This window comes from Aspergillus nomiae (assembly GCF_001204775.2).
Source record: "Aspergillus nomiae NRRL 13137 chromosome Unknown contig00246, whole genome shotgun sequence".
In the NCBI taxonomy this organism is placed as follows: Eukaryota; Fungi; Ascomycota; class Eurotiomycetes; order Eurotiales; family Aspergillaceae; genus Aspergillus; species Aspergillus nomiae.
The window spans coordinates 19200-41893 of record NW_015378301.1 but is presented as its reverse complement, the minus strand read 5'-3'; the positions used below and the strand labels follow the sequence as shown (position 1 = coordinate 41893).

The 22694-nt window shown below is 49.0% G+C and overlaps 10 protein-coding genes across 10 annotated transcripts; 6 read left to right on the top strand and 4 right to left on the bottom strand.

Annotated features, from left to right (window-relative positions):
* Positions 1-243: 243 nt before the first annotated feature.
* On the top strand, positions 244-2069 carry ANOM_007391 (glycosyltransferase family 2 protein; the record flags this gene model as incomplete). The annotated part of the gene is made up of 2 exons (XM_015552647.1): positions 244-1314; positions 1371-2069. The coding sequence occupies 2 exons, from the start codon at positions 244-246 to the stop codon at positions 2067-2069; spliced, it is 1770 nt and encodes a 589-aa protein (XP_015404722.1).
* A 1782-nt stretch (positions 2070-3851) lies between these two features.
* ANOM_007390 (dimethyladenosine transferase) lies at positions 3852-5113 on the top strand (the record flags this gene model as incomplete). Its single annotated transcript, XM_015552646.1, has 2 exons — positions 3852-4271; positions 4352-5113. The coding sequence occupies 2 exons, from the start codon at positions 3852-3854 to the stop codon at positions 5111-5113; spliced, it is 1182 nt and encodes a 393-aa protein (XP_015404721.1).
* Positions 5114-5760: 647 nt separating this feature from the next.
* ANOM_007389 (class I SAM-dependent methyltransferase) lies at positions 5761-6261 on the bottom strand (the record flags this gene model as incomplete). Its single annotated transcript, XM_015552645.1, has 1 exon — positions 5761-6261. The coding sequence occupies one exon, from the start codon at positions 6259-6261 to the stop codon at positions 5761-5763; it is 501 nt and encodes a 166-aa protein (XP_015404712.1).
* A 1480-nt stretch (positions 6262-7741) lies between these two features.
* On the top strand, positions 7742-8885 carry ANOM_007388 (glycoside hydrolase family 43 protein; the record flags this gene model as incomplete). The annotated part of the gene is made up of 2 exons (XM_015552644.1): positions 7742-8169; positions 8216-8885. The coding sequence occupies 2 exons, from the start codon at positions 7742-7744 to the stop codon at positions 8883-8885; spliced, it is 1098 nt and encodes a 365-aa protein (XP_015404713.1).
* Positions 8886-9654: 769 nt separating this feature from the next.
* On the top strand, positions 9655-10907 carry ANOM_007387 (putative monocarboxylate permease; the record flags this gene model as incomplete). The annotated part of the gene is made up of 2 exons (XM_015552643.1): positions 9655-10471; positions 10543-10907. The coding sequence occupies 2 exons, from the start codon at positions 9655-9657 to the stop codon at positions 10905-10907; spliced, it is 1182 nt and encodes a 393-aa protein (XP_015404706.1).
* A 610-nt stretch (positions 10908-11517) lies between these two features.
* ANOM_007386 (MFS transporter) lies at positions 11518-13057 on the bottom strand (the record flags this gene model as incomplete). Its single annotated transcript, XM_015552642.1, has 3 exons — positions 11518-12502; positions 12552-12911; positions 13035-13057. The coding sequence occupies 3 exons, from the start codon at positions 13055-13057 to the stop codon at positions 11518-11520; spliced, it is 1368 nt and encodes a 455-aa protein (XP_015404707.1).
* A 685-nt stretch (positions 13058-13742) lies between these two features.
* On the bottom strand, positions 13743-14498 carry ANOM_007385 (dienelactone hydrolase family protein; the record flags this gene model as incomplete). The annotated part of the gene is made up of 1 exon (XM_015552641.1): positions 13743-14498. One exon carries the CDS (start codon positions 14496-14498, stop codon positions 13743-13745), a length of 756 nt encoding a protein of 251 aa, XP_015404704.1.
* Positions 14499-14881: 383 nt separating this feature from the next.
* On the bottom strand, positions 14882-16835 carry ANOM_007384 (MFS transporter; the record flags this gene model as incomplete). Its single annotated transcript, XM_015552640.1, has 9 exons — positions 14882-15228; positions 15300-15598; positions 15681-15798; positions 15856-15944; positions 15997-16096; positions 16199-16311; positions 16375-16534; positions 16583-16665; positions 16732-16835. The coding sequence occupies 9 exons, from the start codon at positions 16833-16835 to the stop codon at positions 14882-14884; spliced, it is 1413 nt and encodes a 470-aa protein (XP_015404705.1).
* Positions 16836-17721: 886 nt separating this feature from the next.
* ANOM_007383 (SDR family NAD(P)-dependent oxidoreductase) lies at positions 17722-20415 on the top strand (the record flags this gene model as incomplete). Its single annotated transcript, XM_015552639.1, has 5 exons — positions 17722-18145; positions 18207-18496; positions 18618-18769; positions 19276-19417; positions 19477-20415. 5 exons carry the CDS (start codon positions 17722-17724, stop codon positions 20413-20415), a joined length of 1947 nt encoding a protein of 648 aa, XP_015404710.1.
* A 766-nt stretch (positions 20416-21181) lies between these two features.
* Positions 21182-22647, top strand: ANOM_007382 (serine hydrolase domain-containing protein; the record flags this gene model as incomplete). Its single annotated transcript, XM_015552638.1, has 7 exons — positions 21182-21281; positions 21349-21463; positions 21672-21777; positions 21827-21910; positions 21971-22172; positions 22223-22470; positions 22525-22647. The coding sequence occupies 7 exons, from the start codon at positions 21182-21184 to the stop codon at positions 22645-22647; spliced, it is 978 nt and encodes a 325-aa protein (XP_015404711.1).
* Between the last annotated feature and the right edge of the window lie 47 nt (positions 22648-22694).

Below are 22694 nucleotides of genomic sequence, written 5' to 3'. Positions count from 1 at the left end.
TCGGCCTTCGCCGGCAATTATTATCCATTAGCGTCGTATTTTTTTTTTCTTGCCTTCCTGCCTGTCCCTCCTGACCGTGAATTGGGGCTGAAAATGAGGCCTTAATTTAAGACACGCGAAGGTTTGCCCCGAGCTATTATTAGTTATGAATAGAAGGCCATGGCCACTTGTATCCAGTGTCTCTGGCATTAAAAAATCCTGCCGGTCACCGAAGAGTTCGTTAAGCAACATCACTTCGCAGTGATGGAGTGGACGACAGAGAAGATCGCCGCGAGACTGCCAGTCTTCCAACAGCGAGGCCCTGATGTGCCCGCTTGGCGCCAGTTCCTGAACTTCCTGGGTTGTTTGTTGATCCTCCCCGTGTACTATTTCATCACCGGCTACAGTCGTCATCCCTTGACGCTGGACATTTTGATCAGCATCTTCGTGGCTGAATTCAACCGATATGCCAATGAGGGGCGGCGACGCCGGCTATATGGCCTCGATGCACCACCAAAGGCGAAAGAAGACCCCGAAAAGGCTCCCATGTCTCCCAGCCTCCATACAGGTCCTGACTGTTTGGCGGTAGTGGTAGGCTATCGTGAAGATCCGGAACTCTTCCGTCGCGCCTTGGATAGCTACAAGCGCGCTGACGGCTGCCGTTTTATCTTGGTGGGAGTGGACGGTGATGAGAAACCCGATATGGATATGGTCCGCATCTTCGAGGAAGCTTATCCTGAAGACTCGGCCATCGTGCATATCGACGAACCGTTTGGCGAGATCGCTATGCGCACGTACAAAAAGATCTCAGAATCTTGCTACGAGACTCCTGCGCGTTGCCAGGAGATGACCATTGCCCACTGCTGCCAGTTGGCCCGGGAGATTCTTGCCGAGCATGATCTTGGACTGGGTGAATTAGGAGGTATTACCAGACTGTGCTTGTACCAGCCGCATATGCACAAGAAAGCGATCATGTTCACCTCGTTTATCTTCTCTATCGTAATTTCGGATATTCTTGGTATCGAGTACATGTGGTCTTCCGATTCCGATACCATCGTCTATCCAGATTCCGTGCGCCGCACCGTTGAGACGATCGCCGGAGATCCAACTGCCGGTGGAGGCAGTTCCGGACTGGTGGTGCACAATGAGGATGATTCGATGACGACGAAACTCGGAAGCGCAGTCTACTGGTGTGAGCTGTACATGACAAGATCGACCTCAGCGTCCTCGGGCACGAGCGACTGCCAGAGTGGTCCGAGTACCGCATTCCGGGTGTCTGCCCTGCCCTCAATCCTATACCCCTGGTACACACAGACAGTCTTTGGTCGTCGAATGGTTAGTTCACTCACATCCCTATCTTGCAATTGGACTTCCAGCTAACAAGCCCATAGATTGTCAATGAAGACCGCCATCTAACAACAAACCTTCTCTTACGTGGTTGGACGGTCACATACGTCTCGGACACATTAACAGCAACAGATACTCCCACCACATTCAGCCGATGGCTTCTCCAGCAAGTTCGTTGGGGTCGAGCAACGCACATCGAAACCTTCCAACAACCGAGGGTCTATCTCCTCAACCATCCTATCTTCTTCTGGGCCGCTATGAAAAAAGAAGTCGGCCCCCTCCTGGTCTTCCTCTGTGTGCTCTACTACGTCATAACCGGCCAACGCTTTGCATACTTCTCCTCCAGCGATGCTTTCCTCCGTGTGGCCTACACCATCGGCTACAACTGGCTCCGTAATCCAGACCGCGGGCCACGCAATGCATGGATCTGGATTGCCCCCGCGCTAGTCTTCTACAACATTCCCCTCCCCAGCATCCATCTCTGGAGCATGTTGACCGTGTTCGAGAGAGGATGGGGCACAACGATGCGGTCGAACGCCGAGATGTCGAAGCGCGAGCAGTTCTGGAAACGCGCATATGACCTGGGTTTCTTCGTGGTCTGGATGGGTATTGTTGGGGGTACCGCTGCACGGATCATATCTGGCTATGCAGGCTGGGATGCAGCTGGTACGGCGAAGGCCCTCTTCTTGGGCGTGCTTGTCCCGTCCGCTATCTCGTTCTATGGGCTGTTGGTTCGTGGATGATTTTCTCTTCTTAGGATATATTTAGATTCAATAGTATTATAATTTAGACTAAACGACTGGCCGAACTATGCTCTGCAGTCTGGACATATTCATTTGATGTTCAATCTTCGATATTTCACTGCGCTTGTCCTCACTATGGCTCTTGTAAAACATGCAACCCACCTACTCTACCATATACTACCATGCACTGCAGTGATATACTTGAGACAAAGGGGTATCTCCGAGATCATTCCTTCTGCTCCAGCGAGCTCCACCCAAGTGCCAGAGAGTCTCGTCATGATCTCTCCTGAGAAAAGCTTACTCGAAGCCACGGCTTACGCTAAGCCATAATGAGCGATCTGCATTATCTCTATACTCCATACATATAGTCTGTGTCATTGAGCAAGGAGGGCCAGTCTTGCCATGTATGTAGATCGAAGAACTATTTGTACATGAAACACATCCGATGGAAAACCTTACAGATACCACACTCGAGGGAGATAGAACGCCAAGGAGTTTAATTTCCTTAGCTGAGACATGTCTTTGTGATAGACTATATAGTCTGTCGATCGATCCACCACTGAAGATAGGCACGAGCCGCCCCACTCGTCCGTCTAAATTGAGGATAACGGAAAGTGTGGCTTGCTATTTAACCTAAATGCTACCGTAGATTTCACGATCTACGCTATAGCGCACATCTTCAGATGGCAGAAGATGGGGACTCGTTCTCAGGTTCGAGGTAGACCTCCCGAGTTGTTGATTGCTATTCATTACGGGTATGTGAGCTCTCAGGCAGGGGTAATCTCCACTGGGGTTTATTATTGGAAACTATCGCCATCCGTGGAGTGTTTGGAGATTGTTGCAAAATAGTGCGGCGGGACGATCACCACCCCTAGCGTTTGGACCATGCAAGAAGGGTATACATTGATAGAAGGAACTGGTTTCTCGGGGACATACGCAAGGAGATATGCTAATCACTACCACTTAGAATTTAATATTGAATTGTCGAGGAGATATAAGTGAACAGCCTTTATATATCGGTCTACATGTACAGTTAAGGAGCATCGGGAAATGAAATGGTTGGATAGAAGTATCGAATGGATGTCAGGTACCGGAGTTGACTCATTATGAGGAGCGCGTAGATCTTGCGACATTTCAATATGAGCTCACATACTTGCGGATTCTCTGCATATCAGATTTGATGAGCGAGTTAGGAAGTTGCATATATAGGGCTCTCAGTGTCAGCACATACACTTATGCATCGAAAGCAAGTAAGCAATGCATACACAGCATCTTTATGCAGTTCCATGTGACTTCAGTGCCTGGACAGTTCAGCCCACCACCCCCTCTGGACCTCGGACCACCGGCGCCGATCTTCCGAAGCATGTACTAACTGTTTCTAAACAGCTCATCGCACCGATTAAATAAAACGGATTCTTTTGTACTGTAAATATTCTGAAAAGTATTTTGTAAACCTAGCTCTTTACTAAACTAGTTTAAAAGTATATAATCTACTGACAGTAGTAGTAGTCATAGTAAAAAAATGTCTTGTAAAAAAATATAATAATCTCACCCCACCGACAGTGTGATGAGGTCACATGACCCCGGAAAATCGGCGCCGGTGGTCCGAGGTCCAGAGGGGGCGGTGGGCTGACCTGCGTTCTGCATCTGGGCTATCACCACATCAGGTGACTTATCAGTACAGTCACGTGCCGTGTCCCGCTGATAACGCATGAATTTTTTGGAGATCAACAAAATTGCCTGCGGAGACAAAATATTGAAATCACCACCAGCCATTGCGAGATGGGAAAAGTCGCACGAACCAAGCACACCAGCGGTGCCAAAAGCCCATACCAGAAGCCCGACAAGGGCCCACTGGGTAAGGCAGCATCCGCCATTTTCAAGTTCAATACCGATCTCGGTCAACATATTCTCAAGAATGGAGCGATCGCCGATGCCATTGTCGACAAGGCCAATATCCAGCAGGGCCAGACGGTTCTGGAAGTCGGTCCTGGTCCCGGTGTCCTGACGAATCGCATTCTCGCGAAGGCCAAGAAAGTGGTGGCGGTCGAAGTCGATCCTCGAATGGCTGCGGAACTCACCAAGAATGTACAAGGGACTCCGGCGGAGAAGCGACTCCAGATTGTCCTCGGTGACTTTATCAAGACGGATTTGAGTCAGCTGCCTCCGTTCCAGATTTGCATCAGTAATACCCCTTATCAGGTATGTGTGCTGTGTCTACCTTGGGTGGATTGTTGATTGATTATGAATGCGGGGCGGAGAGACTGACAATTTTACCATAGATTTCCTCCCCGCTTATCTTTAAACTCCTCTCCATGCCTAATCCTCCCAAAATGTGCGTTCTGATGGTTCAGCGCGAATTCGCCCTCCGTCTTATCGCCCGCCCCGGAGATGCGTTATACTCTCGACTCTCGGTGAACGTGCAATTCTTCTCGCGCGTCCAGCATATCATGAAAGTGGGCAAGAACAACTTCCGTCCTCCACCACAGGTCGAGTCTAGCGTGGTCCGAGTCGAGCCCAAGGCGGATCGTCCCTCGATCAGCTGGGACGAGTGGGATGGTATGCTCCGTATATGCTTCGTGCGTAAGAACAAAACCCTTCGTGCGGGTTTCATGGGAAACAAGACTCGCGCCATGATTGAAAGAAACTGGATCACTTTCGCCACGATGTACCCGGAGAAGGTTGCGCAGGCGGACATAGAGTTCATGCTGGGTAATGGGGAGCCGGAGCCCATGGAGGACGTGGAAATGGATACGAATAACGACGCGGATGCCGACGATGTTCCTGAGCTGGACGAGGACGATATTCTAATGGGTGATATGGGGTTCGAAAAGAAGAATGTCCCAGAGATTCCCAAGGGAACCCTTCTGACTATCGGCAACAACAAGGTTTCTCGAATCATGGTAACGAAGTTAATACAGGCCAAGATTCAGCGCATCCTGGACCGGACTGAACTGTCCAACGCTCGTGCACAGAAGTGTGACGAGAACGATTTCCTTCGTCTTCTTCATGCCTGCAACAAGGAAGGCATTCACTTCTCATAGTCTGGTGACGTCCAGTGATATTTGATTTCGACGAGCAATGAGATTTGTATGTATGTGCGATGGGCACGCTGTTACAGGATAGCAGCCAGTTAGCGAGCACATTTTTTAGAGTTAATGATATCCTAAAAGTTTTTGATGGAGCAGCAACTGCTACTCTTGAAGTTATAAACTTTTTCTACAGTCTAACGTAAACGCGGAGAGTTATCGGAGCTAAAGTCCTTTATATACAGCATTGGAAAATGGAGCCTGTAGGTAATACGAGGCACAGGTGCTTAGGATATTGTCACTGGAAGATTAAGCAAGATCTTGAATCATAAACTTAGTATAAGTAGCAATGGACCGTGTGAAACAAAAGCAATAGGGCTGAACATACACGTGACTGCCATCAAAAGAAGTTTTAACTAGCAACAGGGATCAATATAAGTTTGTGTCACTTCTTGTCCAGGAAGGTGGCTTATTACGTACAGCCCAGCATGGAATAAAGCACCAGGATTAGAAACTTTGATTGACAAGGGTATATCTCGGGTGGTGGCTTTTATCACGTAGTCATGGATACTGATGCAGCCCTGGAGCTGCAACTAACCTTCTCCCTGGAACCTGTCGTAGAAGCATAATCTCGAACATGAGAGCAACGGGAAGACTGGAGTCTATGACTTGGGGCACGAAGCAGTGACAATCTGGAAAAAAAGAGGACCCAAGTCCACGTCGAATTCAGGGGGAAGCGGCTCCCATCTCAAGTTGCTGAACCCAGCCTGAGTTGCACATTCCTCATGCAACCTCGGTTCAAGCATATAGCAGAAGAATGCTATCGGGTCCGTAGTGTCGAGAATAACCTGAATGCGAGTACCTTGTGTCATCCGTTCAAGCACTTTGTAGGTCAGTCCTCCGAAGTGGTATTCTTGTCCGCTGGCAGTCGTCTGTAGTATCTCGAAATTTGGAATGATTCCGAGAAATTGTGCCCCAGGCTTCAGGCTGCGAAAGATATTCTGCCACATTGTCAACAGCTCCGTCTGGCTCTTGGCATAGTTCAAAAGCCAGATGCCTAGGACGAGGTCGAATGTCCCTATGTTGAATGGTTTGATGCAGTCCACAACATGGAACTCAGAGGGATCCTTTGGCCGGGCCTGGAGACGTGCGCTGGCCACCATGGCCTTGGAAATATCCACGCCAACAACTTTTTTGCTCCCCAGTCAATGCTTTTTCGGGACCAGTACCCGGCTCCGCAGGCTAAATCAAGCACTTCGAGCCCGTGAATCGCACCAATTTGACCTTTAAGGATGTCTTCTAGTAACCATAGGTTAGGAAGATTGGCCGCATCGTTGTAGCGGTGTCCGATCTTATCGAACTGAAGAGGATCCATATTTTACAGACGAACCTGGCTGCCTTCTGCCTCTGAATGAACTGCTTTGGAAATTGACCGTGTGTGGTGAAGCACTGAAACCTACTGCCGCTATCAATAGTTCTATTCAGTTAATCCAGCGAAGAAAAAAAAAATGTAAGCCTGACGTAACTGTATGTGCATTATTTATCATACGATCGAACGGAGGATACGTGAATTTAACTTTAGCCATGAATGTTTAATTGGATAGAGTTCAAATGACACTCTAATGTACATGTACCTAGTAACCTTTCAATGCTCAAGGCAGTGTGAGTTCTAGGCTGTAGTTCCTTTGGAGTACAAGTATCAGTTGCTTTTGGATATGAGCCCATCTACATGGTAGTCGCCTTCAAAATATTAGAGTTGCTGAGGCAGCAGATGTGCTTGCTGATACTGGTTAGCGGAGCCCGTGCTAGTTCAGGTATCATCTAACAGAGGCCTTGCTACAGAAGCATTAGGTCTAGAATTATGACCTGTCCATGTAGGTGTCACGGGTTCGATACCAAATCGGCGCATATCTCCTGTAGAGCTCCCGCACCCCTAACCCGGGCCTCTTTGCATAAATCCTGGCCCCGGTGCTTCCTACAGAGACCCTGGCCACCGTTGCAGTTTAGAAACCAGCCGAGCAAGGTATTGCCTGATCGATTAGGTCAAACAATGTCAGCTACATAGTTATAGCGGTTAAATATCCCGAGAGCAAAGCTTCGATTTAAGCTCAGAAACGGAAACCTCTTACTGTTGACCTTTACTACGTGCAGTGGCTGAGCCTCTACTAGATGGATGTTTTCATATTTCCAAGAATATTTGAGTATTAATAATATGTATATTCATTGTTATCCTGCAGTGTAAGATGAACAATTCACAGATATGCAACAGAACATTGTTTCTCTGAAATTGAGCTTTTTCACAATCTTTATTGCACTCTGACGGTCGTAAATAACATTACTACTAAAAGGTCTGCGCATGGCCCAACATTCTCCGGACCCTTACATCTGGAGCAAGGCAGTGCGACTTAGTGCGGCTTGCGCCTCTAGTGATCTACATACTACGGGTGGCCTAAATTATTTATAGTCTTAACAGGGCGGGGTATGCGCATTTTCTAAGGGGGATTGCTCGTATTTCCAGAGCTTCAAAGTAAGTCCTACTCGATCTCCGGCCAATATAAGGTGCACTTGCCAGGAACTCTTCTCACCAGTTTCCCTGAGTCACCTTCCCGCTTCCCTACCTCTCCCCATCTATATCATTCCAACATGCTCCATACTTTTCTCCCCCTTGCTGCGCTATTTACGACCTCTGCGCTGTCATCTTCTCTGTCATCAGCAGCTCGAGCACCAGAGGCAGCCGCCGAGCAATGCAACGGCATATCTGGGCCATTTCTGGGTCCTTCCTTTCCTGACCCATGTGAGCTCAACAAAGGCAGTCTCCAAGAAACAGCACTAACATCATATATAGCGATCTATTACATAGATGACACTTGGTACTCCTTCGGTACTTCCAATGGAAAAGATTTCCAAGGGGCAAAATCCGCGAAGTTCGACAGCGGATGGAGCAAACTCAAAGGCCCAACCCTGGCCATCAAGGAGGCGACGTGGGCAGGCCAGCAGGAGAATGGAGTCTACGGCTTATGGGCACCCGATGTCTTTCGGAGGAGCTCTGACAACAAATTCGTCATGTTTGTGTTGACTACCGTGGAACTGTGAGACGCATTGCTAACACTATGGCAGGTACTTCGCAGCGCTCGACAAGGAGACTATCGGAACTAAAAAGGTCCAACACTGTATCGGAGCTGCCGTGAGCGACGATATCGCGGGCGTGTACCACCCTGAGAACGACTTCGTACAGTGCAACCGAACCTCATCTGGTGTCATTGACCCCGCTTGGTTCAAAGATACCGACGGCAAGCAATATGTCGTCTACAAGACAGAAATCCCCGAAAACTGGCTGGAGATCCGGGAGGTGCGCAACTCTGGGCCCAAGGAAGGCGTCGAATGGGTTGGCAACGCACAAAAGCTTCTCCGGGTGAATGGGCAAGGCTTTTCTGATGGAAACAATATGGAGGCTCCGTACATCTTCAAGCGCGGTGATACATACTTCTTGACCTACAGCACCCACTCCACTGCCGACGCCACGTACGACGTGCAATATGCGACGGCGAAGAAGGTGAACGGGCCCTATACTAGGGTCAAGGAGCCGCTTCTTAAGACTACAAATGCCTTTGGCTGCAAGCTCATTGGCCCTGGCGGTGCAAGCTTCCAGCGAGGATCTAATGGTAATCAGGAGGTTACCAAGATAATCTTCCATGGTCTTACGGATGCAATGGATATCAACAAGCGTGTGGTGTACACGGCGACTGTGCAGGTCAATGGTGACAGACTCTCTATTGGTTCAGCATAGACTTTGAGCTACCCTATGGGGTTTTATCTATATGCACCATGGGCTGAAGCTAGCCAAAGTGTTAGAGGATGTGGCGGGTTGAGCGTGCACACCCAAACATACTTCAATATATTGAGGTAAATGTTATTAAACATCAATGTATGTAATATGTATCAATAACTACCGGACATAACCTCCAGTTTCACTTGTTCCTGAGCATATTCAGATACTGGTCACTGGTTTAGCTTTCTGATACTACAGCACGGGTTTTGTTCCAGACAGGCCATTACTGTAGACCAATTCAATATAGGTCTTGTAAACGTGTTGAAAGGATGAGTTTACTTTAATCAAATATGGATAAGCTGGGGCTTTTCACATTGCTTTAGGGTAGAGACAGCGTATACTCTCGCTAACTGTCGATCGTGTGCGGGATATAATTATGGCTAATCCGCATCGTCATGTTAGTAGTCATTGGCATAACTTCACTAACTATAATCTCTGATAAGTAAGTCTTGAGGCGAGACCAGAGGTCGAGAATGAGAGCCATTGATATCCATAGTACGAGGTTTTTATTGCAGGGATCATCTCCAACAATGAAAGCCTGGGATGACTCATCTGCTGGTCTGGAAACAAATAAAGCAACTTCAAGTTCCTGCTCCCAAAATCAAATTATTCTTCTATATACGCATCTTACAGCAGTGGGTGGAAGAACAGACCAAACAAAACCCTACCTCACGTTGTCGGAAGAGAGATGGTGGGTCACTCGACAAACCATGAGGAGCTTGTGTCGATGGGCGACAGATCAGAACCAGACCAAACCTCACAATCCACCGCAATCCGAGATGGTGGCTACGGCTGGGTCGTCGTATTTGCATGCTTCGTCCAGACCTTCTGGGTGAACGCGTGGACGGGCTCCTGGGGTATCATTCAGGCAGCCCTCCTGCTGCAGAGCAATGTGCGCGCTGTTCCCACGAGCACGATCTCTTTTGTTGGGTCACTGGGCTTGTCACTTACCGTAGCCCTTGGGCTCGCCTGTGTCTGGCTGGCCGGCGTTATTGGTGCACGGTGGAGTAGCCTGATTGGGGTCGTATTGTTCGGCGCCAGCACACTCGTCGGCAGTTTCACTGTCAGCAATATCGGAGGTCTGTTTATATCGGCTGCCCTCTACGGTCTAGGAGCGAGCCTGATGTTTACCATGTCCAATAGCTTACCGCTCCAGTGGTTCAACGACCGCCTCGGCACAGCTAACGGACTGGTCAAGCTCGGGGGTGGCGTCGGTGCCACCGTCATGGCATTTGTGCTGCAGCAGCTCATTGATAAAGTCGGCATCGCCTGGACCTTCCGCGTCATGGCCTTGATGTCGCTTGCTAGTGGGATCCCGACCGCGCTGCTAATTAGGGAGAGGGCACCACCATCTTCCTCCTCGATAAACATGTCGCTCTTCCGTAATCTGACATTCTTCTTCCTGTTCGTAGCCGGCTTTGTTGGCATTTTCGCCCTTTACATCCCTTCTTTCTTCCTGCCTACTGTTGCCACCTCAATCGGGCTCTCATCTACGACTGCTGCGGCTGTCATGGCTTGCTACAATGCTTGCATGGCCCTGGGCCGTCTGGTCTCGGGCATCGCCTGCGACAAGCTCGGCTCCACCAACATGCTCCTTCTGACTATGGCCCTCAAGCTGTCACTATGCTGGCAATCTGGTCCGTTGCATCCACCTTAGCTGCTCTGGTCATATTTGCCGCCCTCAATGGAATCGCAAACGGGGCCTTCTTTGTCACCATGCCGACCGCTGTCGGAAGGCTACTAGGTCCATATGCCGCGCCTGCGGGCATAGGCATGGCCATCACCGGTTGGAGCGTCGGTGATCTGTTGGGTAATCCGATCGCGGGCTTCTTGATCGCGGCCACGCATGCAGGTCGGGCGAACTCCATCGTCCCCTACCGTGCAGCCATCTTTTATGCGGGCGGAACGGCAGCTGTCTCAACAGCTCTCGTACTGGTGGCCCGACTGAGAATGGATGCTAGCCTGATCAAGAAGTATTAGTTTTTCTTCCACTGAACTCACACTACAAGGGGCAGTTATATATATGTTTAGCATCTATCACGTTTCAACTTGGGAAGTGGTTGCAAACTTGGTATTTGGGTCAAGTGTGCTAGTTTGCTGCCCGCTTTGAGGGGTCTTGTGAACAATCAATATTGTTCCAATGTTTGGCTGTTTTCGATGCATTGAATGGAGCTGTAAATGATTGCAGCATGACCTAGGCTCGATAATGCGAATACCCTCTTCAAAATTCGGAACAATGCGACTCTAGTAGCTTTCAATACAGAATGAGTATTCTCTGATGTTGTCTGTTCCCTTTGAGCCTTGACCCAGATAGTATTACAGGATGATTCTTCTATTGGAGCGCAGCCATCTACAGTGGCATGTTGGTCCCGTCCCAGAACAACGTCCCCGATGTATGGAGCCAGAACACAAGAGCAAATAATGCGAATCTATACTGAGGAAGCCTGAGAGACAACTGAATGCATGATGGCGTATACTTCAACGCAGGTATTTCATTAAACCCAAACAAACACTCATACATATAGACTACTGCCTTGCAAAACATTAACTGGCCGAGTAGCGCCTCCATATCCATCAACAACAGAGCAACTTATTGCACTGCGAACTTTGACCTCCCACGTATTTTCTTTCCATATATCCAAAACAACAACGGCGATGGAATCCCGATGACAACACTGACAAATCCCAATACACTGTTCCCCCATCCATAATGCAACGAGTCATACATATATGGGGCGAAAAGGGGGATCCCAAATGCCGCCATATTCCTCAGTAGCACAGCTACTGCAAGGCCACTCGCTGCATACTTCCCGTAACTATCAATGACATAGGCCTGCATGGACTGCATACAAGTGATCGATCCCAAGGAGAATATGAAACTTCCTATATTGGGCATAATCCAATGCGTATGTGCCTGCACACTCCACCCGTACCAAAACATCCCAATCGGAATCAGGACAGAGCCGACGAACATAGGCGGGACCCGGAATTCAGGTTCCCCTTTTGAGTTGACCTGCAGGTCATTGGTATTTCTGCGCGCTTGGAGGCGACGGTATATTACGTCGCTACTGTAGGCATTTATCTGGGAGCCGAGTACATAACTAAGACTAAGAGAGATATAGTTTAGGCCACCAATGCCGGGACTCTCGCCGTATTCCTGTGTCCATACTTTGGGATATGTAGAGAGAAGGATGTATAGGACACCGAAGACCACGGCCATGTAAATGCCGACTACCGTAACGATCGGCTCCGTAATAAAGAGTTGTAATGGACGAAGGGATGCTAGTCGTAATCGTGTTACCAGAAACTCACCAGCATTGCTGTCAGTGGTAGCTTCGCGGGATTCATGGCGTTGTCTCTGTTTGAGTAGGGCAGGTGTATATGTCTCGCGTAGGAAGACGAAACCAACCACTCCGGCAGCACCTGCGGCCATGCTTGTGGAATAAAACATCCATCGCCATGTTGTACGCTCAGTAATCCAACCGCCAGCAAGGGGCCCAATAACAGGACCCAAAGGAGGCGCAAGGCTATAGATACCGACCGCCTGTCCACGTTCTTCTGGAGCCCAGAGGTCGCTGTACTACATTAGTCGATAAAGATAAGATGAATCGTAATTGAAAGTACCTGATTACACCTCCACCCATGGCCAATGGTGCACTTCCCCCAATTCCTGCGAGAAATCTAAAAGCAATCAATTCTGCCTTGTTTCTTGCTAGTCCACAACCGAGAGTCCAGGCCAAAAAGAACACGTTTGATCCTAGAAGAACCGGCAACCGTCCAATGGTTTCAGATAAGGGGCCGAGAAGTAATGGCCCGATAGCGTATGCAAGCATGAAGATCGTGAGTGTGAGTTGCGAGACCACGGCATCTATAATACCGAGATCCGCCGCCATGGTCGCGAGGGCCGGTGCAACCATTGTTGATGAGACTGGCGGGATCAGGGTGAAGCATGAAACAATGATTGTGATAACCCACTTCTGGCGCCTGGGCCAGGTCAGGGGCTTTGTTGAATCAAACTCTGGTGCTGTGTTCTGCCGACAATGCCTCTTAGTATGTTACGTCTCCCTCGATTGAGAGGGAGTCAATCAACATCTAACCACTACTTACAGCTGTGAAATGAGTCTGGGCATTTGATTGATCTTGTGTATGTCCTGGACTCTCTGTCCGTGCCGTAGAAGTAAGATTCTCATTCTCGTAAAGATTTGGTTGTGTCGGGAGATGCTGATGTCCTCCATGGTGCTCTGTAGAAGCCATAGAAAAGAATACCGAATAGTAATAATCTAGGGAGTCAAGACCTAGAGATACATAATTTGAGCCAGTGAAGGTTCTCACAATTTGTTCTCTACTTGTAGATAGACTATGGCAACTGCTATTCTACATTTCATCATCCTATTTGCCCGACAAGGAAGCTACTCGACGAAAACACAGAGATATTGGAGACAACGCGGGAGGGTTGGAGAGTTGGAGTAGCGGAGGGGAGGCGTTGGGGTAATATGAGGCAGTGACTATAGGAATGCCAGCTTTGGTTTCTTCTAAAAAGACCGACGGGTGTGGTCTTATGGCTATATGTACCTGAATAACGCTGTTATGTTTCTATGTAAATGTATCTTGGCTTGAATATCGACTCAGCCAGGAAGCCGCAGTCCAAACTTCGTGCACATTCCTAAGCAACTTATCTATGGAGTAACTAGTTATTCTTCAGGTTACTATCAACATAGGTTAATGAGATGGTTACTCAGCCCTAATACATCACATAGTAAGTCGTATCAATTCATTAACTATCATCGCAACGCATAATATCCACAAAACGTGCTTTCAAGCATCTTTCAAGAGCTGTCTGAACCACCCAACAACCGCGTTCTTTCCTCTCTCCATCGCCGCTCTCTCCCCAGGCTTATTCTCATCACCGCGTATAAAACAGGCATGCACGACTCCCGGGAAATGCTGATAGTCGAACGGCACATTCAAGCGCTGCAGGGTCTCAAACGTATATAATTTCAGCTCCACCGGATACGCCTGATCAATCTCCGGCGCAAGCATCTGCACAGGGACATCCACTTCATCGATATCCTTTTTCGTAAGCAGAGACGGATGACCGACGGCGATACAATCCACCAACGGCGCAGATGCATGTTCCTTTGCGCCTAGGCGAAACGACGCCCATCCCCCATAGCAATATCCCACGGCGCCGACTTTCTTATACCCAAGTTCCTGTCTTAGAGCACGCGCACTGGCGAAGATCTCCGGCTCGCGCTGCTCCCGGCCATTTCGTGCAATAAACCCCGGCAGGTCGATCTGGTCGAATTTCTCCGCGGAAATGAGGTCGAAGTCTAGGACCTCCCCGCCGAAAAAGTCCGGCACGAAGACGGTTGCGCCGACTTCGCGGGCGAAGTGGTCTGCAAGGAGACGGACATTGGGGAATGTCCAACCGAAGAGGTCGGCGATGAACAGGATCGCCACGTCTGGGTTATCCCCCGTGATGTAGACGTCGTTGTTGGAGAGTTTGTCGGTGCGGCCGGTGGGTGTGCCTTGCCAGGAGAAGCCTTGGATGCAGCACTTGGAGAAGGACATTCTGGTTTACTGTGTCGACGAGCGGGCTTGTACTCTACTTTGCTTGATCTGGTTGCTGAGCCTTTGTCGGAAGGTTTTGGTTTACGTCGACAGTGACAGCTTTATAAGCCATGGCGGACGTAAGCTTCCTTATCTCCGCCTGATCGTCGCACGCTATATTCCTTCCGATGACGAGGCCTTAACAATTCAGTCGGTTAATCCCGGAAAGCTGACAAATTATGTAGACAAGAAGACCTGGGGTAGACCATGCGGAATTGTGCCACCCATTTGGCGCCCAATGATGGAACTAATACAGCCTTATAGATGACGGTAAATGGCCTTTCAGACGGCCATCGATTGTTCAGTCCTAGTACTATTGAACGTCTCAAGATCTTCGCTATCCTTTAGGTCACCCAAAGTGTCTGACTAGTGCCTTTTATCTTCATATTCTCTCGCCGATAGTAAAGAGTCAAGCAGAAGGCCAGAACTGCAGCTAGCAAGCTCATGCCAGCATTGACACCATGGCCCAATCGGTATGCCGGGGCATCCTGGGCTCTATATATCCAGACTCCGATGATTTGCCCTGGGCCGGAGAAGGATATGTTTAGTGCGGTTGTTATCGACCGAGCTGTGGTAGTGTGAATATTGTCTCCTACCCAGGCGTTAAGTGAGGGTAGACCCCCAAAGGTCCCAGCGGTAGCAATGACGAGGAACGCATAGCGTGCAGTATAAGCCTTAACCGGAAGAGATGCTAGAAGATAATCAGCATTGCACCAATGAGATGAGGATAAATATGATAAATGATTCCCTATCCGCACTTACCTTGAATAGCGAAAGCAACAAACGCAACAAGCTGGGAGCCACATGCGATGGCTCCTCGACATTTCAACCTGTCTGAAAGCCACGCAAGCCCTAAAGTCACAACGTACGCAACAGCGTAGGGCGGAACGGTAAAGAGCTGTGCTTGGAGGTCTGTATAGCCCAGTCCCAGAATGATTGTCGGGGCAAACAAGGACAGCGACGCAACTCCGGCAGATATGGTTAGATATGTAAGGTAGTGAAGGTAGAGTCTTCCTGTTAGGAGGGTTTCCTTTGCGTCTTTCCAGTTAAGTTTGTCCTCCCTTCAAAGCTCGATCCACCACGTCAGCAAATCTTCATGTCTGGACTCTAGAGTGATTAGACAGCAAATCAAGCATCACTCACCCCGAGGAACCGTCACCTGCTAGACGAAGCGCTTGGAACTTTTTCTCTTCATCCGTGAGCCACCCTACTTTCTCGGGGTAGCTTGGCAGAAAAAGAAACACCAGTAGGCCAGCGGCAACTGGAAGAGAAAAACACCATTAATTGGCCTTTCCGGTACCGTAGAGAATGGACTTACTGGTGGGAACTCCTTCCACCAGGAAGAGCCATCGCCAGCCCTCCAACCCTCGAGCTCCATTCAGGTGCCCGACGCCATACGCGATTGCACTAATTGTTGTTAGGGATTGTCAACATACTGATCTTAAATGATTGTTCATACCCGCCAAAGGCACCTGATAGTGTGGCACTGCACATGAATACCGCGATTCGAGTGGCGCGTTCCGCGGGCTTGTACCAGAATGTGAAATAATAAATCATGCCTGACGCACGGAAGAAGAATTAGTGAAATGGGGAAAAATAGATGAAAGAGCGAAATGCCCCATATCAAATGGAATGAGAGAAGTCCATGCCTGGAAATGCACCGGCTTCCGCAGCCCCCAGGAGAAATCGGAGAGCTGCTAGTCCCGCAAAATTGTGCGTAAACCCGATGCCCAAGCAGAATGACCCAAAAGCAATGACAAGTAGACCAAGCCACCTAATTATGCGTTAGACAGTGGTATAAGATGGCGTCTCATTCGGGCGTATTTGAAAGCCTTACCTGCGCGGTTGAAATATTTTCAATGCCAGATTGCTCGGCGCTTCAAATACTGAATATGCCACGAGGAAAACCATCATTGCAATCGTGTATTGGTGGTTGGAGATGTTGTTGGTTTCCAAGAGGGTGTCATTTGTGGATGAATTGAGGATCTTCGCATTTCCTTAGACATGTCAGTAAGTTGAGGTCATGGCAGTCGATGGGCACCTACCAATGTTCGACCGGTCGAGATAGCATAAGAGATATATAATTGCAGTCGATGGTAGGAGCCGGCAATCGATTTTCCGAACAATCCTGGTCAATCGTAGGTCAGTCGATGTTTTCACTAACTAGAGGCGATCCTTCTAGTCCATAACTTACCTCCTTTCCAGGTCTGGGTCTATACTGGGAACATCCTCAAGTTCCTCAGCATGCTCACATTTGATGTCTCCATCGAGACTAGCTTCTACGTCGCTTGAAGGCATTGTTTTGCGTAGTGAAGTAGAAGCAGATTGATGTGGTGGAAGTTGAAGGGATTGGGTTTATATGGAATGGTTGGCCGTGCGACGGGTGGAATGCGAAGATAAAATGACAGCCCAGCCTGGAACTGTGGAATTCTTTGAGATTGACACCATGTCATTAAGCCTACAGTTTGCCATGTCTTCCCCACAAATCCAGGCCTACTGCAGACTTTGACCCTGTACAGGGCATATTTAACCGGGGAAGCAGAAGCCCAATTTAGGGAAAAGTTTAAAAAACAGGACGAGGGAACGCCACTGGCTGTGGATGTGTAAGGATTCGATTCTCAGTTGTATGATCAGCATCAACACCATGGTATCGGGGAGATATCCGATCAGCATAACGCTCTGAGTCTTGCGGGGTAGGGTTTGTCCAGCGAAAGCTGCAGGATGGCACGGTCCTCTCGCTGTATGTGGTTTGCGCATGGGGGGAGACATAACCACGTCACCAGTAGACACAGGGTACTACCAGATTGACTCTGACTAGAGCAACGGCTTGTTCTTGTTAGCTACCCAGGATATCATTTATGGGTGGCATTATTTATCCTTCGTCGGAGATTGTGGTGTACTCCCCGGTGTACTCATCCTAGGTTGGATATCACGTAGAGGATGCTAGGCAACCCCCGCTTCGGTCTCTGGGCAAATATGGCATCCCCGCAAGTGGGGTTTGATCTGGTCTAATCTTGACATCAGTTCCACTATTTTTGAAGCACCGCCGATGTGGGGTTATGACGAAAAGTACGAGCAGTGCGTGTTGAGCATTTACGCATCACATAAGACTGGCTAGGACTGCACTTTCTAAAGAAGTATTTCATCCCATTGTTCCTCGCAGAGCTACTTGACGACAGGCATCATGCATTTGAATGAGCCCAAACAAGCCACCCTTGACCGTGCCAGATCGCGAACGGTGATCATCACAGGAGCCGGGGGAGGTATCGGTGCGGCAACGGCCAAGGAGTTTAACAACCACGGTGCCAAAGTGGTCCTTGCAGATATACCAGCCCTCGAGAGCAATGCCCAAGAACTGATTGCTTCGTTCCCATATCCTGACAATGCTGTATTTATTGCAGTCGATATGCGGGACTGGCAGCAAATGCAACGTCTGTTCAAGCAAACAATTCAGACATTCGGTAGTCTGGACACCGTTGTGGCCAATGCCGGCGTGATGGAATCAGAACATGTTTTAGATATGGGGGACGTGGATAGCGAGGGAAACCTGCGCGAGTCACAAGAAGCATCGAGGGTCATTGATATTAATATCAAGGGAACTCTAAACAGTACGGACCACACACTTGATAATGTTACGGCTACTGACAGACTTCATTGCCGGACTTCTAGCATTGCGGCTCGCCATGCACCATATGCGATTATCATCCAACCTGAAGAAGGGCCAACCGTCGATCGTTCTAGTGGCATCTACATCGGGATACTTTGGAGGGACCGGGGTCGCAGCGTACATCGCTTCTAAGCACGCTGTGGTTGGACTATTGAGAGCATCCCAACTAGCTGCAAAACGGTATAACATTTCCATCGCCGCCATCGCTCCCTTCTTCACACCAACAGCGATAACCTCCGGCCTAACCGAGCGCTGGAAGGCGGCTGGATTAGAAGCAAACACGCCAGAGATGGTGGGCAGGGTCATATTTCAGTCTGCTTTAGATAACAACAACAGTGGCAGTTGCTTATTGGGACGTATTAACCCAGCCACATTTCATTGGAATAATGCCGGACTTAACTAACTGTGAGCAGGTTGCTGGAAGGTTTCTGCGCGAGCTAGAGCTGACCAGGGGGGATTTGATCCCAGAGTGGCTAGGAGGGGATGTGAAGGAGTTCATGGACAGAGCGTTTAATGTAATTCAGGATACAGGCGGCTATCAACTGCCAAAGATCAGGTCCAAAGTGTGAAGGATATACGAAAATGAGATATCCGTGGTTTGGACCCTTGATGCGCCAATACTCTCCTCCCTCAGATTCTGCATGATAAACTAGCTAGCACAATGATGGCAGCTTCGAGTCATTGAGAATCTGACAATGTGTGAGACACAGACCATAGACGACTTTCTGCGAGATCTATTAAAGTTACGATGTGCATCCAATAAGCCGAACAATATTTCTCGTCCCGGGTATAAATAGCACACCCATGGTTGCAAACTCGTAGATTGGATTCGATCTGTATCATTCCCATTTTGCCTACATTGATGTATCTATCTGTATTGCCTCTGTAAGTCTATCCAACATAGGCAGTTTCAGAGCCAACATCACAAGCAACCATGGTGGTGTAGGTATCAAAGAGTCCGGAGAAGCTCCGAAGCCCAGAAATATGTCACATACAGTCTTCCACGATGACCGATGGAAAAGCATTGGAGAAAGTATATTCCATGTTTTAGCTAACCATCAAGCCTAGTAGATGCATTCTTTTACCTGCAGAGGCTCGGACCCTGGCGCGGACAATCCAAACAACTCCGGTTGATGTTCAACATGAAGGGAAATCAACCCCGCAGCGCTATTCGGACACTTGCCCGAGAGTGACGCCAGACCCATTGCCTCTGGTACGTATATCACTTATAACTATAAATTAATACTGACTGCTACACACCACCATTTCAAGGAACACCGCATTTATCTGGACTCTGCTGATTTTGCTCTGTCACAGCAAGCAAATCCCTGCACTATCCAGGAATTGTATAACTTTCAGCAGCAAACCGGGCCTCCTCAATCTCAAAATATGGCCACATTTCCAAAATACCCAGACCTCCATGGTAAAGTTGCCTTAATCATGGGAGCCGGCCAAACCCACGTCCCGGGCTCGGAAGCATGGGGCAATGGAGCAGCAATCGCTCGATGCCTGGCCCTAAACGGCGTCCAGGTTTTCGGCTGCGACGTGAATCTCCAGGCGGCAGAGCGTACCGCTTCACGAATCCAAGCCGAAGGCGGGAAGTGTGATATTGCCCAAGCCGATGTGACATCTGAAAAGGACGTGAGGAGAGTGGTGGACACCGTGATGGCAAAGTATGGCCGAATCGATATCTTGATCAACAACGTGGGCGCCACAGTAGCCGGTGACCCAGCCAGCATGTCCCCCGATGTCTGGGACAAACAAATTGACCTCAACCTGAAGACTGTCTACCTAGCGTGCCATGTGGTGCTCCCAATAATGGAAAAGCAAGGATCGGGATGCGTGGTCAACAACGCCTCCATTGCGGGCTTGAGGTATATTGGGAAGCCACAGGTCGCGTATTCTGCGGCAAAGGCTGCGGTAATCCAGTTTACGAAGGTCACGGCAGTCATGTACGCACCAAAAGGTGTTCGATTGAACTCGGTAGTACCGGGTTTCATTCACACCCCTTTGGTGGATAACTTCAAATTCAGCGGGCAGCAAGAGGTTTATGACAAGATTACCCGGCAACCCGTCCCTTTGGGGCGCATGGGGGACGCGTTCGATATAGCCAACTCTACAGTATTTCTGGCCAGCGACGCGGCTAAATATATCACTGGACAGATATTGGTTGTGGATGGTGGATTTACAAGCTCCGCTGCGTCACTATAATGCATACCAACATTTGCTGTCCTTCATCACCATGGTGTCTTAAGTGTAGCGAAAACAGACAAAGCAGAAGCGAGGGCTTTCTTTCCGCTGAAAGAAACAGTTGGTAATAAATGAACAAAAGCAGACGGCGTGAGGGGGGCAGGGATCAATGTGGATGAAATAGCACTATGCAAAACAGCTTCACCCAAAACCCAGCATAAAATCTCCTGCCAAATTAACAATTAACCCCACTTGCGACAGGCATATGTGGCAAATGCCCACCCTAGAGCTATAATACGGCGTTTTATGGTGATACTATCACTGATATCATTTTACTTGAAGTGATGCCCTATTTTTGACTCCAGCCGAGCCCTAGTAAACCCATGTCCATCATCCGGTTTAGAGATGTATTGCGTATTGCAATGGATATATAGCCTATAAATTTGCTTGAAATAGCCGAATCCCGTAGTTTAAATGTGTGGGGAAAGTGTTTCGGCAGTTGGGCTGTGCGCATTGACCGGCACTAGCTGTAACTATCAATGGGTCTAGAGTAGATATAGAACGATAGCGCGGGACGACCTCCAACCACTTCATGTAGTTGATGTGGGCCTGGAGCGAAGGATTCTCGCTACCATGATTGAATATTGTTCAATATGAGTGCTGGTAATAGCCATGTGGACCGTGAATTGTGCATGCATTATAGACTGCCGCCCCCGCTCTCCTCTGCAGAGTTCAGGATTATAAGACAGATCTGAGATTACTGCTGGATAGGTCAGACTCTGCCATCATGCCGTCGTTCGAAGAAACCGTTAATTCGCTCCGCCATCAATCGGGGGAGGACAAGCAGCCCCTCCCACGGGTTACGTTGGGTGCCATTAACAGAGATGGTATGTAAACTGTGAAGCTTGTATAATCCGCATTTCACATCTGCTAATCATCGTATCCATGACAAAGGCTCCTTTCACTACGCGAAGGCGTTTGGGGAAGACTCTACCGATACACCGAACACTGATGCCGTACATTGGATCGCGTCTTGCACAAAGTTTCTGACCACTGTTGCTGTGATGCAGTGTGTAGAAAGGGGACAACTAGACCTAGATGAAGACATAGCTAAAGTGTTGCCGGAGTGGGCAGATGCCCAGATATTGACGGGCTTTAATGAGAAGGATGAACCCATCTTTCGCCCGGCCACCAAGACTATCACCCTTCGGCAAGTCGTTCGCATACTGCGTTAGCGCCGAATCATAGATTTTTCTTCATATACTAATGGCTCCCAGGCACATGTTGACTCACTCTAGTGGCATGGCATATGTATTCATGCACCCGCTCCTGGCTCGCTACCAAGAGCTGCAGGGCGAACGGCCACTTATCCAGCAAACTGTGGTCAGTAGACCGGTCACATCCTAAGCGCCACAGCTAATCTCATATGTAGAAAGAGTCCTATCACCCTTTCCTGTTGTTCGAACCTGGCGAGCGCTGGCTGTACTCGCCAAGCGTCGACTGGGCAGGGGTCGCGGTAGGCTCTGATTCTTCTGACTTATGAGGGGGTTTGTGACTGACGACATGAGATCCAAAGGTCGAGCGGGTCACTTCCATGAAGCTTGGGGATTACATGAAGCACCATATATTTGACATCGTTTCCGCCAAAGACGTTACCTTTCATCTTGACCAACGAGAGGACCTTCGCGCGCGGAAGGCTAAGAACTGGGAAAGAGTAGGCCAGAGGCTGGAAGAGGAAAGGAGCCCAGTATGGCCCGACCCAATTGCAGAGGACCAAGGTGGTGGTGGTCTCTACGCAACAGTCAACGAGATGCTCAAGATCTACCAGGCATTCTCACCGGGAAGCTGCTCCGGCCTGAAACTATCAAGCTCATGTTCCAGCCCCATTTGGGAAGTAACAGTGGCCTTGACAAACCAGATGAGTATCCATTGCCGGTGCAAAATGCAATCTGGAATGCTGTGCCGCATGACGTGCCTGTCAGCTTTGGGCTAGGTGGTCTTGTTAACACCGCTGCAGTTCCTGAGCAACGTGGGCTGCACTCACTCACCTGGTCCGGTATACCGAATTGCTATTGGGTGAGTCATTCCATTCCAGAATGAAGATTTTAGCTCACTCTTTGATTACTTTAGTGGATCGACATTAACAATGGCGTCGCTGGTATATATCTCTCTCAGCTTGTACCGATGGGGGATCAGAAGTCTGTGGAGCTGCTTACAGAGTTCGAAAAGTTTGTGTACTCGTCGTTGAACTAAGTTCAGTTCACAGGTGTACAAGCCCACTCGCACTAGTAATAATCTAA